Raw genomic sequence first — 14,363 nt, 5'->3', positions numbered from 1 at the left:
ATTTTTTTTTTTTTTTTTTTTTTTTTTTTTTTTTTTTTGAGGCGGAGTCTCGCTCTGTCGCCCAGGCTGGAGTGCAGTGGCGCGATCTCGGCTCACTGCAAGCTCCGCCTCCCGGGTTCCCGCCATTCTCCTGCCTCAGCCTCCCGAGTAGCTGGGACTACAGGCGCCGCCACCACGCCCGGCTAATTTTTTTTGTATTTTTAGTGGAGACGGGGTTTCATTGTGTTAGCCAGGATGGTCTCGATCTCCTGACCTCGTGATCCGCCCGTCTCGGCCTCCCAAAGTGCTGGGATTACAGGCTTGAGCCACCGCGCCCGGCTAATTTTTGTATTTTTAGTACAGATGGGATTTCTTCATGTTGGCCAGGCTGGTCTCGAACTCCTGACCTCAGGTGATTCGCCCGCCTCGGCCTCCCAAAGTGCTGGGATTACAGGCTTGAGCCACCGCTCCCGGCTGTTTGTTTGTTTTGAGATGGAGTTTTGCTCTCGTTGCCCAGGCTGGAATGTAATGGCACAATCTCGGCTCACCACAACCTCCACCTCCGGGTTCAAGCGATTCTCCTGCCTCAGCCTCTCAAGTAGCTGGGATTACAGGCATGTGCCAGCATGTCCTGCTAATTTTGCATTTTCAGTAGAGACGGGGTTTATCCATGTTGGTCAAGCTGGTCTCGAACTCCCGTCCTCAGGTGATTCACCTGCCTCAGCCTCCCAAAGTACTGAGATTACAGGCATGAGACACCGACCCGGCCGCCATTCTGTTTTAAAAGAAGTCCACAGCCATTGGCATCAAGCTTTTTAGCATTTCTCAGTGAATACTGGGAAAGCCTTTACCGTCTGACTTCAGTCTTTGCTGCTGCAATTCATATTTATTCCCTAAAGGAAAAACAGTATCAACACTTTACATCAGTATAGGTTTTTCACTATTTCGAGTGCTTTCATGTCTAGAGTCATTCAATAAGCATATATTGAAGATATATTATCAGCTGGGTACCAGGGATACCAAGCAAGATAAAATACTATCCCATTTATTCTCACAGTAACCCTGTGGGTGGGCTGGGATTTTAAACCTCATTTAACAAATGAGGAAACACACACAAAAAGATTAAATAACCTGCCTAAAGTGTCACAAAGTTTGAGCCAGAACCCAACCCTTCTAATTTCCAGCTCTGTGTCTGCTCCACTAACCAGCCCAGGCTGCCGGAAATATCATTGACACCTTCTAGGGAGGAGATTGGAGTCGTTTTGGAACTCCTAGTGCTTCCTCTGGCCCCAAATGACACCTCCAGGCAGACTGAAGCAGACCTTCCCCCACCAATGGCTTAGCTCCCGCCCCCACCCTGCACATGTACAGTGTCGCCCGTTCTCTGTTTGCAGCCTATCTCCTGAGCTGCCACTTTCCCCATCGTCCAGCTTATGGAGATGTGACTGTCACCAGCCTCCACCCAGGGGGTAGTGCCCGCTTCCATTGTGCTACTGGCTACCAGCTGAAGGGCGCCAGGCATCTCACCTGTCTCAATGCCACCCAGCCCTTCTGGGATTCAAAGGAGCCCGTCTGCATCGGTGAGTGTCCCCAGGCGAAAGGGCTCAGTGCCGAGCAGAGAAGTGAGGTGGGGGCTCCCCCCTGCTCTCTATTGCTGTCTGCCACTTTAATTTGCTCTTCATAAGGACGCCAGAAAATGGCCGCGCACCTCAGTGGCATTCATCCAACCTGCACTTACTGAGCATCTACTAGATGAAAGCACCACAGGTATACAGAGCTGAATTAAACAGGGACTATGCCCTCAAAGAACCCACATTTCCAGGAAAGGGGGAAAGGAGAAAGCAGAGAGGTCACCAATTTCCAGGGCAAGAAGTAAAAAGCACCAATGAAAAGACATAAAGTGACCTGGGAGGCCAGGGCACAATCATTCTTAGCTGGACATTTAGGAGGCTTCCTAGGGGAGGTGGCACTGCAGGTTCGACATTTAGATGGAGGGAACAACGTGGGCAGGGACATAGAGGCAGGAAGGTGAGGGTGTTTAGGGACACAGAAGACAGCCAGGTTTGGCTGAAGTCTGAGACAATGTGGCAAGGGCAATGGGAGGGCCTTGAGTGTCGGGGCAAGATACAGGCTGAGGAGCTGTTGAAGCTTATGAGAGAAGGGAGGGGCTTAGAATGCCTCAGGAGATGGCTGGGAGGCCAGCCAGGCAAGACAGTTTGAACTTACATTGTGAGTTGGGGAAAGAAGAGGAGGGAAGTTCCAGAAACTGATGGGAACTGGGGAAAGGGAAAGGGAACTCCCGGGTCTGGTCCTGAGTGATCAGGTCTGGGATTGCCACCAATGAAAGGGGGCTTGTTGGAGAAAGGAAGACGCAGTATTTCATTTGCAGTATGAAAGGCAACTTGGGCTTTTCTTTTTAGTGGGTATGGGCTTAGGCTTTTGAATTTTTTTTTTTTTTTAGATGGAGTCTCCCTTTGTCACCCAGGCTGGAGTGCAGTGGCATGATCTCCGCTCACTGCAACCTCTGCCTCCCGGGTTCAAGTGATTCTCCTGTCTCACTCTCCAGAGTAGCTGGGGTTACAAGTGTATGCCACCACACCCAGCTAACTTTTTTGTATTTTTAGTAGAGATGGGGTTTCACCATGTTGGCCAGTCTGATCTCGAACTCTTGACCTCAGGTGATCCACTTGCCTCGGCTTCCCAAAGTGCTGGGATTACAGGCTTCAGCCACCGTTGAATCCAGCGATGAATCTTATTTCATTCTATAAATTCTTCTTGGGTGCCAGGCACAACCAGAGATGAATAACACAGATGCATTCTCAGCCCTCAAGGATCTAGCGGGGAGGCCAGCAAGCAGCTCAGTGCAGAGGATGCTACAATAGGAGTAAAGGCAGAGTGGTGGAGGGGCCTCAGGGACAGAAAGCTACTCCAAGATGAGGGAGGAGACAAGCAAGGCTTCCCAAGGAGACAGGATGAAAGGATTTCAGAAATATTAGTTTGGGAAAGTGGGGTGGATTCCTGGAACAGCATATGCAGAGGTGTGGAGGCATGAAATAGCATGAGATAGTGAGGACACAGTGAAGTGTGCCTGAAGGAGAGGGTATGCAGGGAGAGGGGACTGAAGCAGAGTCTAGAGAGAGTTGGATTCATAAAGGGCTTGAATGTTATTTTCAGCTTTAACTCCAAGAAGGTTGAAGCCCACAGTAAGGGCTTTAATAAAGTCCACCTGGGGAAGAGTCGGCCTTCTAGAGAAGTCAGCAGAGAGGGAAAGTGACTTACCTGGGCACACAAGCAGGCAGTGACACATCTACCCACAGTCAAGAGAGATGCCCTGGTGAGCCCCAAGGGTGTGAAAGGTTAGGCGGCAGGATTCTGGAGCTCAAGATGCCTGGAGATGCAAGTTCACAGGGCTAAAAGGTTACCTTCAGGACCATGAGAGCAAAGATGGCAGGGAGGCAAGGTCCCCGCTGCTCCAAGCAGAGGAAGCAGAGCTGGGAAAGGGAGGAAGGCATGTTAGGCTGCCTGGGTTCAGGCAGGGGCCTAGGCTACCTCCTGTCCTGGTCTTACAGCTGCCTGCGGCGGAGTGATCCGCAACGCTACCACTGGCCGCATCGTCTCTCCAGGCTTCCCGGGCAACTACAGCAACAACCTCACCTGTCACTGGCTGCTTGAGGCTCCTGAGGGCCAGCGGCTACACTTGCACTTTGAGAAGGTTTCCCTGGCAGAGGATGATGACAGGTGAGGGGCTGTCCTAGTGGAATGGGAGTGCCTGGCCTGGTAATACCCTACTGGAGGGACGCTACCCAAGCCTGGGGCCACACCCCCTCTGGGTCAGCCACCAGCCTACATAGCTGCCACTCTCCTGGTTCAGGCTCATCATTCGCAATGGGGACAACGTGGAGGCCCCACCGGTGTATGATTCCTATGAGGTGGAATACCTGCCCATTGAGGGCCTGCTCAGCTCTGGCAAACACTTCTTTGTCGAGCTCAGTACTGACAGCAGCGGGGCAGCTGCAGGCATGGCCCTGCGCTATGAGGGTGAGCCTGCTGGGGCCTCACTGGGGGTGGGGGTCCAGGGGAATGGGCTTGGGCCTAGGGTCTTTCTCCCACACCCTACCCCTCTCTGCCTCCATGCTGTCACTCCTTCCAAGTCAGCCCCTGCTTACTCGGTACTTAGGCCCCCTTTCCCTGCCCCTCTCTTTGGGTCCAGGATCCCTACCCCAGCTTTGCAGGAAACCTCTGCCTGGACCCAGTCCCTGTGGTCCAAGGGAATAAATTCTCCAGATTCTGAAAAGCAAAAAAGGCCTCAACCCTTAAGAAAGAATTGCTGTAGGAGACATTGTAGAACCATTTATGCATGTATGCATTGATTAATTCATTCAAAAAACATGTACGGAGTACCTTCTGTGTACTAAGCAGAAAACCAGGCACTGGGAACAGCATGGTGATCAAGACGGCCTCCTGAGCATAATAGGGATGGATGCTCTTGGCTGTTCCTCCTCCATCACCTTTCTGCTCCAACCCCAGGACATATATTTGTCATTCGTACCCAGGAAAAGAAAGGCTCTGGGGAGGGAAGTAGGGGGATTCTTGCCCACTGTGTTTAATACCAGTCAAGGCTGAGCTAGGCTGGGCCCTGTGGTTTACAGCCTTCCAGCAGGGCCATTGCTATGAGCCCTTTGTCAAATACGGCAACTTCAGCAGCAGCGCACCCACCTACCCTGTGGGTACGACTGTGGAGTTCAGCTGCGACCCTGGCTACACCCTGGAGCAGGGCTCCATCATCATCGAGTGTGTTGACCCCCACGACCCCCAGTGGAATGAGACAGAGCCAGCCTGCCGAGGTCAGTAGGCACCAGTGGATGGGCCTGCTAGGCAAAAAGCAGGGTGGGTATCAGGGGAATAGCCACAGAGCCTGGGGCCACAGAGGCCCTGTGATATGCGTGGTTCAGGCTTCCTCCAAGGAGGAGGTGGGGGGTCCCAGCAACTGGTGGGCACTCCTGTGGGCAGATGGTAAACAACACCATGGTAAGCTGGAAAAGACCCTTCTGGACCTCCCTTGCCTTCCAGCCGTGTGCAGCGGGGAGATCACAGACTCAGCTGGTGTGGTGCTCTCTCCCAACTGGCCAGAGCCCTACGGTCGTGGACAGGATTGCATCTGGGGTGTGCATGTGGAAGAGGACAAGCGCATCATGCTGGACGTCCGAGTGTGAGTGCCTACCGGCTCAGGCTGAGCCAACTCCTGAGGTCTGGGGATATCCCTTGTCCAGCCCATCCTCGGGCCCCCGAGCCAGCTCTGCCCTGACGCTCCTCCTCCACAGGCTGCGCATAGGCCCTGGTGATGTACTTACCTTCTATGATGGGGATGACCTGACAGCCCGGGTCCTGGGCCAGTACTCAGGGCCCCATAGCCACTTCAAGCTCTTTACCTCCATGGCTGATGTCACCATTCAGTTCCAGTCGGACCCCGGGACCTCAGTGCTGGGCTACCAGCAGGGCTTCGTCATCCACTTCTTTGGTGAGCTTGTCCCTACCCTACTCAGAGTGCAGACAGCAAGCCATGGCAAGTCAAAGAGGCCAGGGCAGTGAGGTGCCTGAATGCTCTCTCAGACAAGAGGAAGCTGCAAAAGCACCAGGGATCACCCAGAGGAAGCTAGTCCTGTTCTCCATCTGCCCTGAGGGGGAGCCAGAATTCTGAAGTGGCAAGAGGGGTTTGGGTAGGCAGCAGAACAACTTTCTTTTTCTTCCTTTTTTTTTGGTGGGGGGGACAGTGTCCCTCTGTCACCCAGGCCATGGTGCAATCTCTGCTTATTGCAACCTCCACCTCCTGGGCTCAAGTGATTCTCGTGCCTCGTCCTCCTGAGTAGCTGGGATTACAGGTGCATGCCACCATGCCTGGCTAATTTTTGCATTTTCAATGGAGACAGGGTTTCGCCATGTTGGCCAGGCTGGTCTCAAACTCCTGGCCTCAAGTGATCTGCCCACCTCAGCCTCCCAAAGTGCTGAGATTACAGGTGTGAGCCACTGCACCTGGCCAGAACAACTTTCAAACAAAAATGGGGGAACTAAGGAAAGGTGCTGGCTTCTTTCAGACAATCTTTCATAGAAGTGACAATTTCCCTCACCCTGCCTGGCCCCATCTCTCAGGCCTAAGGAACTGGTCAAGGTGCTTTTGGAAGTAAGGCCAAAGATTAAATGCTAACCCTGGAATCTAGGAGACAGAGCAATGTCAGAGGCAGTCAAGGAGGGGCCCTTGAGAAGAGAGGAATGGATAACTGAGCCCGCTCAGGACAGTCTAGGTCCAGGACAAATTAGAAGGAGCCAGAGTGCCCTGAAGATGAGGGGGACAGTCACTTTGGTGCTGGCCGAGGACCTGCATCTTGTGCCTCTGTGCCCCCAGAGGTGCCCCGCAATGACACATGTCCGGAGCTGCCTGAGATTCCCAATGGCTGGAAGAGCCCATCGCAGCCTGATCTAGTGCACGGCACTGTGGTCACTTACCAGTGCTACCCTGGCTACCAGGTGGTGGGATCCAGTGTCCTCATGTGCCAATGGGACCTGACTTGGAGTGAGGACCTGCCCTCATGCCAGAGGGGTGAGTATATCTGTTCCCCATGCTCCCCTTCCCAATGCAACCTCCACACCTCTCTCCTGGATTCTGAACCAGACTGTAGCTGTTATTAGCTAGTATCCTCAAAGTTCCTTCACCTCTTATAGCCTCAGTTTCCTCATCTGTGAAATGGGGATGATACCTTTTCATGGTGTTATCAGCCAAGTACTCTAAGTATTTCATTCCTGGTAGATGGCCAATCAGTGTTTATCGAACCTAACAGATGGAAAGGGGACAAATGGCGGGGACACACCAGCACAATGGTAGGGACAGACACATAGGGGGTAGACCCATATGACATGAAGAAGTTAGCTGGCCTGGAACAAAGTCAGGGTGGACTGGCCTCTGCTTAGTTCTCCTTGGGCTACTTCTCCCCATCATCCCCTACCCATAGTGACTTCCTGCCATGATCCCGGAGATGTGGAGCACAGCCGACGCCTCATATCCAGCCCCAAGTTTCCTGTGGGGGCCACCGTGCAATATATCTGTGACCAGGGTTTTGTGCTGACGGGCACCTCCATCCTCACCTGCCATGATCGCCAGGCCGGCAGCCCCAAGTGGAGTGACCGGGCCCCTAAATGTCTCCGTAAGTGTCAGTTGAGTAGGAAGGAAAACCTCTAGTTGGAGATAAAAGATGCTGCCTTGGAGGCCAAGGGCATGACACCCTCACTGTGCTCTGCCTGCTTTGCAGTGGAACAGCTGAAGCCATGCCATGGTCTCAGTGCCCCTGAGAATGGTGCCCGAAGTCCTGAGAAGCGGCTACATCCAGCAGGGGCCACCATCCACTTCTCTTGTGCCCCTGGCTATGTGCTGAAAGGCCAGGCCAGCATCAAGTGTGTGCCTGGGCACCCCTCACATTGGAGTGACCCCCCACCCATCTGTAAGGCTGGTGAGTGCCCTGTCACTCCTCAAAACCCTCCCTGGCCCATAGAGCTGCTCTGGCAAAGATGTCCAATGTTGAGAACCAGAACCACCTGCCCATGCCACCTTCATAGTAATAGAATAGACCCTTGGTCTCCCCAGTCTCTGCCAGATCCTTCTGATCTGGCATCACCAAGACAAATGCTGGAGTGGGCTCTCCTTGGACAAATCCTTCCTATGATCATCCCACTACCTCTGCTCCCTGCCTTAGTGGTTTGGGCCACTGGGCTCACCCACTGCCCTTGGCCCTCCCCTTTTGTTCCAGCCTCTCTGGATGGGTTCTACAACAGCCGCAGCCTGGATGGTGAGTCTCAACCCTTGAGGGCCACATAAGTGGTCTCCCTGGTCCTGGTTCTCACGGCTCCCAGGTCATGGGCTTCCCAAGGATGGAGGGCAGAGAAAGAGAGGGGTTTGGGCCTAGCAGGGTAAAAAGTTTCCCTGCACCCAGTCAGCTAGAGGGAGCTGGTAGCCAGATGCCCTTGGGCAGAGGTGAGAGAATATGGGATCCAAGTGACAGAGACCTCTGCCCCAGTCCCACCCTCTGTGTCTTCAGTTGCCAAGGCGCCTGCTGCTTCCAGCACCCTGGATGCTGCCCACATTGCAGCTGCCATCTTCTTGCCACTGGTGGCGATGGTGTTGTTGGTAGGAGGTGTATACTTCTACTTCTCCAGGTGAGTCTGGTTTCTCTTTCTGCTCTGCATACCTGCATACTTCACTCCTACCCAGTGCTCCTGACTCACAGGCTTCTCTGCCCCACAGGCTCCAGGGAAAAAGCTCCCTGCAGCTGCCCCGCACACGCCCCCGCCCCTACAACCGCATTACCGTAGAGTCAGCATTTGACAATCCAACTTACGAGACTGGAGTAAGTAACCATGCCAACCTTGCCACCTTATCCAAGACCCAGTTCTTTGCTTCTTTGGGCAGATAACCCTGAGGGTCCTGCCAAGCCCTCTCACTTTTTTTCCTTTTCCTAGGGAAGGTGAATTATGGCCTGGCAAACCTAATACAAGTTTCCAACTCCCAGCAGTCTCTTTCCTTTGCAGGAGACGAGAGAATATGAAGTTTCCATCTAGGTGGGGGCAGCCTAGGGAAGCCAACTCAGACCTGCACCACAGTCCAGCAGCAAGGCTCCTTGTTTCCTGCTGTCCCTCCACCTCCTGTACATACCACCTGGGAGGAGATGCCACCAATCCCTCAAGAAGTTGTGCCCTTCCCTGCCTGCAATGCCCACCATGGCCTATTTTCTTGGTGTCATTGCCCACTAGGGGCCCTTCTTTGGGCCCATGTCAGGGGGCATCTACCTGTGGACAGAACACAGCTGGAGCACAAGCATCAACAGCCAGCATCCTGAGCCTCATCATGCCCTGGACCAGCCTGGAACACACAAGCAGAGCAGGAGTACCTTTCTCCATATGACCACCATCCTGCCCTGGCATAGCAACCTGCAGCAGGGTCAACTTGACCATGGTGGAAACTGCACCAGGGTGCTCCTCACAGGGCCATCACCAATGGCCAAAACTCCTCTCAATGGTGACCTCTGGGTAGTCCTGGCATGCCAACATCAGCCTCTTGGGAGGTCTCTAGTTCTCTAAAGTTCTGGACAGTTCCACCTCCTGCCCTGTCCCAGTGGAGGCAGTAATTCTAGGAGATCCTAAGGGGTTCAGGGGGACCATACCCCCACCTCAGGTTGGGCTTCCCTGGGCACTCATGCTCCACACCAAAGCAGGACACCCCATTCTCCATGACCGCCCTATACCCTGAGGAGAGGGAGACTTTCCTCCAATGTTTATTTGGCTGTTACAAACATCTTCATCCCAATACTCCCTCCTCCAATTCCAGCCACTTGTCAGGCTCTCCTCTTGGCCACTGTGTTACGGGATAAGGGGAGGGGGTGGGCATATTCTGGAGAGGAGCAGAGGTCCAAGGACCCAGGAATTTGGCATGGAACAGGTGGTAGGAGAGCCCCAGAGAGACACCCAGGAGCTAGCTGAAAACCACTTTGTACATGTAATGTATTATATGGGGTCTGGGCTCCAGCCAGAGAACAATCTTTTATTTCTCTTGTTTCCTTACTAAAATGGTGTTTTTGGAAAAAAAAAAAAAAAAAAAAAAAAGCAATGGCCAGGTGAATGATGCTTTCTTGGAGGGACAGGAGGTGAGAGATAAATGGGATATGGACTTCAGGACCAGAAGGCATGCTAGACCCACCAACCAGTCATCCTCAGATTTTTATTACTACTGTTTTTGAGATAGGGTCTCACTCTGTCATCCAGGGTGGAGTGCAGTGGCTGGCTCACAGTTCACTGCAGCCTTGACCTCCAAGGTTCAAGTGATCCACCTCAGCCTCTTGAATAGTTAAGACTACAGGTGCAGACCACTACACATGGCTAATTAAAAAACAAAAATTATTGTAGAGACAGGGTCTTACTATGTTGCCCAGGCTGGTCTCCAACTCCTGGGCTCAAGTGGTCCTCCCACCTCAGCCACCCAAAGTGCTCAGATTTTATTTTAAAACAAATTGTTACATGCAGTTGAACAGGGTCCCCTGTCGCAAAAGAGACAGTGCAACAGATGGCAGGCAAAATCAGAGGCCCCAATGGCTGGTGTTGCAGGGATGTGGGAGCCCAGGAACCCCACTGCACATCCACCCAATGCCTTATTTCCCCCTTCTTACCAGGTCCAGAACTATAGGCTGGCACACTCCCAAATCCCTTCTCAATGCCACTGATGCCCTTCTCAATGCTAACTAGGCTCAGGAAGCCTGATGCTCTCCTTCCCCTTATTTCTAAGTAAGCAAGGCTTGGGAAATTGGAATAGGAAACAGAGACTGATTCCCCAGAACATGAAGCCCTAATCTGGCTTGGCGTTAGAAAACAGATTGTCGGGAGCAGTGGTAATGCAGCTTAGGGGCTTGGCTCCTAAGTTAGGCAAAGGCCCTAATCATGGCCTCTGGAAAAAGGTGGCTGGGAGGATCTTCTTAAGTTTGCCCCTTCCCTATGGGCCCCAGTACCTACCAAGATGGAAAGTGCCCAGCGTCGCCCCCCAGTATGCACATTCCATGCTGAGAGGTGTGCCCTGCGTCACTGCTCTCCAAGAGTAACAGCAAGGGGCAGGCAACAGGAAAATATGGGAGTTCAGAAACCAGTAGAGAAAAATTCACGAAAGAAATAATAGCAGCAACCAGCGCCTTCTGCTTCTACAGTGTTCCAACAGGGAAGTCTTGACCACTCATGCTGCCTACCCCTGGCTCTAGCACAAGCCACCTTGAAGGATGAGAAGCTCTTGTCAATGCAGAGTGCAGTGCCTAGATTAGCCACAAGAGGTCACTTCCAAAGGCATCTGTATCCCACCTGCTCGCTCCTCAATCCCCCCTGAACGGTCAGAGCGGGAGCTCTCCAAGGTGGCACCATTCCTTGGCCCCACTGGCCTAACCTCATCCTCCAAGTTCCAAGAAGAAGGTGTGTGAAGTTTCCCTGGCTCTTGTCAACAGAGCCAAGTCTTATTTCCCTATTAGCCCATAGTTCCTATTATCAGCTGCAACTGATGGTGTTGATCAAAGCAAAGCCTTGTTCAGTGGATGGACACCAATGGCTTACTTATCTGTTCCATAATGCCTTCAGGCTGACACAGCAGCACAGCTGGGCCCTGAGCAGTAGGAAAAAAAGCCAAAGAGAGAGGGCACATGAGGTTCTAACCTCTGAGAGCCTGTGGCATAAAGTATAGCCATAGAAGATAGAAAATCTTGCCTCTTTCATACAAACAATCTAGCTCAGCCCTCCCCTCTCTGAGGGCCACATCTCTGGTCCACAGCCACTGAAGTTTATTGTTGGCTCAGGCTGGCAGAAAGCAGAGAGCAGCCAATTCACATGACATTCTCCACCCCACCATCCACGACCTTATCATTCTTTCCAGGCACCAAGAGGGTCATCAGAAAAGCGAAAAGTCAGGAAAACAGAAACCTAAGACTCTGTACACTGACATCCCTACTCTACCTAACTCATCCTCCTTACTGTACCCAAAGAAAGCACAGCAATTCCTTACACACAGTCGACATGGTGTAATGGACAGTGTCTGGTTTGAGAATCAAGAAATCTAATTCTTAGGTCTGCCATAAATGCACTATGTGACCTAGGCAGATCACTGCTCCTCCGTGTGCATCTAGAAACGAGGGGATTAAATCAGATGGTCTCTAAATCCTTTCTAGCTTTACGACTCTGAGAATGCTAAGGGTCCCTTAACATTAAAAGTGGGCCGAGTAGGCCGGGCGCGGTGGCTCAAGCCTGTAATCCCAGCACTTTGGGAGGCCGAGACGGGCGGATCACGAGGTCAGGAGATCGAGACCATCCTGGCTAACACGGTGAAACCCCGTCTCTACTAAAAAATACAAAAAACTAGCCGGGCGAGGTGGTGGGCGCCTGTAGTCCCAGCTACTCGGGAGGCTGAGGCAGGAGAATGGCGTGAACCCGGGAGGCGGAGCTTGCAGTGAGCTGAGATCCGGCCACTGCACTCCAGCCTGGGCGACAGAGTGAGACTCCGTCTCAAAAATAAATAAATAAATAATAAAAATTTTAAAAACTGGGCCGAGCACAGTTACGAAGCAACAACTCCAACTAAACCCTTAGTGTCAAGCACAACGATGCAGTTCTCTTCTCCACTGCTTCATCCACCCTCAGGCAGCAATAACCGCCCATCTCTGACGGCGATACCAAGGGGAGGAGCTGGCGCCCTGAAAAGGAGCATGAATCCCCGCCCAGAACGTGAGGCGGGCCCTCAGACTACAAATCCCGGCATGCAGCACTGACGCTCTCAAAAGTATCCCTTCCTGGCCGGCAAATGACTCTTCCCTGGGTCTATCCTACCATAGAGTGCATCGCACGCACATGGAACTACAGCTCCCACAATCCATCAGCCCTATCGCGATTCTTGCTCCCAGGGTGCAATGGACCGCCCCCCCCCCCCGTTCGCCCTTTAGACCCTTTGGCATTGCAATCTGGGAGTTGGAGTCCGGGGTACGCAGGTAGCTGGGCGTTGTCAGGATTACAAACTCTCCGCTTTAGGCTTCCTCTTGAAGAGCAGATCTCAGGGACAGTGGTGAAGAGAGGGTGGTAACGGGCAGGCGGAACTCTCCACAGTGCCACCACCACGCAAGGCAGGGATGCTCAGGATACAATTAACTGATAAAATTAACTGTCAGGACGGGAGAGAATTAGGAACCACAGTCATCCAACACGCCACCAAAAGCGTCATTTTCTGTAGCAAATGGCTTTTCTCTTTACCAATATGGTGGCCTGGTCCAGCCACACCTGATGCTAGAACCGAACAGTCCAGTACAACATCCCTAGGAACACTGCTGTCACCGACAGGCGACCAGCTCCATCCAACACCACACCTTGTTCCTTTCTGTTCATGCCTGAGGACTCCAAGGGCATGATAGCCCATATCCCATTACCAAAATGGCGAAAGTAGCAGCCTTCTTGTGAGGGCCTGCGGAAGACAATACGCCTGCGCGGGAGGCTTCTGTGTTACGGAGTGGGAGGGGAGCACTCCCAACACGCCTGCGCAGGACGGAGTCTTCTTAGTTTGCACACAAACACCAATGGATGAAGAGTCCCTGGCTTCCTGCGGCTGCGCCTTGACCCCTACAAGCTTTCCCAAGCGCCTGCGCGAGCCCTCAGGTCCCGCCCTTTTGTCTCAGTGCGCTGGCGCACGGCAGAAAGGTGGGGCTTCGGTCCTCCAGACGAATGCCAGCGCGGCTGCGCGCTGGGGGGTACTCCCTCACCGCGGCTGCGCGGGAGCCAGGCCGCCGGCTGTCACTGCGGTTGCGCGCGGCGAGCGCCGATCCCGGGGCGCCTGCGCGGGTGGCTTTGCGGGCGCTCGCGGTAAGTTTGCGCCAAGTGCGCGGCAGCCGGGACGCAGACGGCGGCGGCGGCGAGAGGCGGAGCCCGGGGACCACCCCCCATCACCCTCCCCCCAGTCACCTCACGTACCACAACCTCACCTAACCTCTTACCCCCCCCCGTCCGATACCCCCAGCCCCGGGATGGCAGCGCCCGCCAGCCTTCCCGGCCGGACCGGCGGTCGCCAGTGCCGGCTTTAGCCTGTGGGACTAGGCCCTGCCGAGGCCTGACCCCTGGAGCCAGGACCCACTGTGCAGCCAGCAGCCGGGCCGGGACTGAGGGGCTGCTCCCCCCTCGCGGCCCGTCGGGAGGACGCTGTCGTCCCGGGGACTGGGGGCCGGGGGGTGGGGGGGAGCCAGGGCGAGGAAGTCGGGACCCGTGTTGGGAAAAAAGAAGCGGGACCGGGGTCAGGAGCGCCCCCTACCCCCACCTCCCCCCTCCCCCCGGGGTTGGGGGGGCCGGAGCAGAGAGCACCCAGCCCGGGAGGTGGATGAATGTGGGAGAAAATGGAGACCAAGACGATCGTGTACGACTTGGACACATCAGGGGGGCTGATGGAGGTAAGAGTGGCCCTCCTCATCCCCTTCCCCCAGCGCCGGGAGGGAACCTCCGCCCTCCGCCCCACAAAGCCGGTCCTAAACTCGAAGCGCCCAGAGAACCGAGGGAGGGGGATTCTTCCTCACTTAGCCTCTCCCTCCCCTCTTTGCAATTTAGGGGGCTGAGCTCAGCCTCCGAGGACGTTTGCAGCAGTTTCACCTACCCGCCGCCCTCGATTCGCTCTCCCCAGGCGCCAGCCCACTCCATCTCGTTGCACCGGCAGGCCTCCCCACCCCCTTCTTGTTGGCCCCTTTGTGCTTCCCCCAGCACGTCCGGGTACCGGGCTTCGGGCCTCTCCAGAGCCAGGCTTTGGAGTCCCCCACTGTCCATACAAGGAAGTGGCCAAGAAGGGAACCGCG

At 54.2% G+C, this 14,363-nt stretch overlaps 2 protein-coding genes and 1 long non-coding RNA gene across 10 annotated transcripts in view; 2 read left to right on the top strand and 1 right to left on the bottom strand.

Annotated features, from left to right (window-relative positions):
- Positions 1 to 9,628, top strand: part of SEZ6 (seizure related 6 homolog) — a 51,294-nt gene extending 41,666 nt beyond the window's left edge. The window contains exons 5-17 of one of the 3 annotated variants that reach the window (XM_005583276.5): positions 1,374 to 1,559; positions 3,549 to 3,717; positions 3,851 to 4,017; positions 4,629 to 4,823; positions 5,050 to 5,188; positions 5,301 to 5,497; positions 6,380 to 6,574; positions 6,984 to 7,175; positions 7,281 to 7,478; positions 7,776 to 7,814; positions 8,064 to 8,181; positions 8,270 to 8,372; positions 8,554 to 9,628. In XM_005583276.5, coding sequence (XP_005583333.3) covers positions 1,374 to 1,559; positions 3,549 to 3,717; positions 3,851 to 4,017; positions 4,629 to 4,823; positions 5,050 to 5,188; positions 5,301 to 5,497; positions 6,380 to 6,574; positions 6,984 to 7,175; positions 7,281 to 7,478; positions 7,776 to 7,814; positions 8,064 to 8,181; positions 8,270 to 8,372; positions 8,554 to 8,583 — 1,928 coding nt within the window. In that variant the 3' untranslated portion in view covers positions 8,584 to 9,628. Of the gene's footprint in view, positions 1 to 1,373; positions 1,560 to 3,548; positions 3,718 to 3,850; positions 4,018 to 4,628; positions 4,824 to 5,049; positions 5,189 to 5,300; positions 5,498 to 6,379; positions 6,575 to 6,983; positions 7,176 to 7,280; positions 7,479 to 7,775; positions 7,815 to 8,063; positions 8,182 to 8,269; positions 8,373 to 8,484 lie in introns of all 3 variants that reach the window. The other 2 variants (XM_005583275.5, XM_045376186.3) reach the window with 2 other exon arrangements.
- Positions 132 to 14,328, bottom strand: LOC141408771 (uncharacterized). The gene is made up of 2 exons (XR_012425444.1): positions 14,168 to 14,328; positions 132 to 872 (listed from the first exon to the last, which is right to left on the bottom strand). It is a non-coding gene; the product is annotated as an uncharacterized lncRNA (long non-coding RNA).
- Positions 13,246 to 14,363, top strand: part of PHF12 (PHD finger protein 12) — a 48,074-nt gene continuing 46,956 nt past the window's right edge. For all 6 annotated transcript variants that reach the window (XR_012425442.1, XR_012425443.1, XM_074018893.1 and 3 more), the window contains exon 1: positions 13,246 to 13,967. Coding sequence is in view for 2 of the 6 variants with exons in the window: in XM_005583278.4 (XP_005583335.2) it covers positions 13,902 to 13,967 (66 nt within the window). In the remaining 4 variants the exon portion in view is untranslated. The remainder of the gene's footprint in view (positions 13,968 to 14,363) is intronic.

The sequence above is a fragment of the Macaca fascicularis genome, chromosome 16 (genome assembly GCF_037993035.2).
Source record: "Macaca fascicularis isolate 582-1 chromosome 16, T2T-MFA8v1.1".
NCBI classification, from domain to species: domain Eukaryota; kingdom Metazoa; phylum Chordata; class Mammalia; order Primates; family Cercopithecidae; genus Macaca; species Macaca fascicularis.
This window is presented reverse-complemented; position numbering and strand designations above follow the sequence as displayed.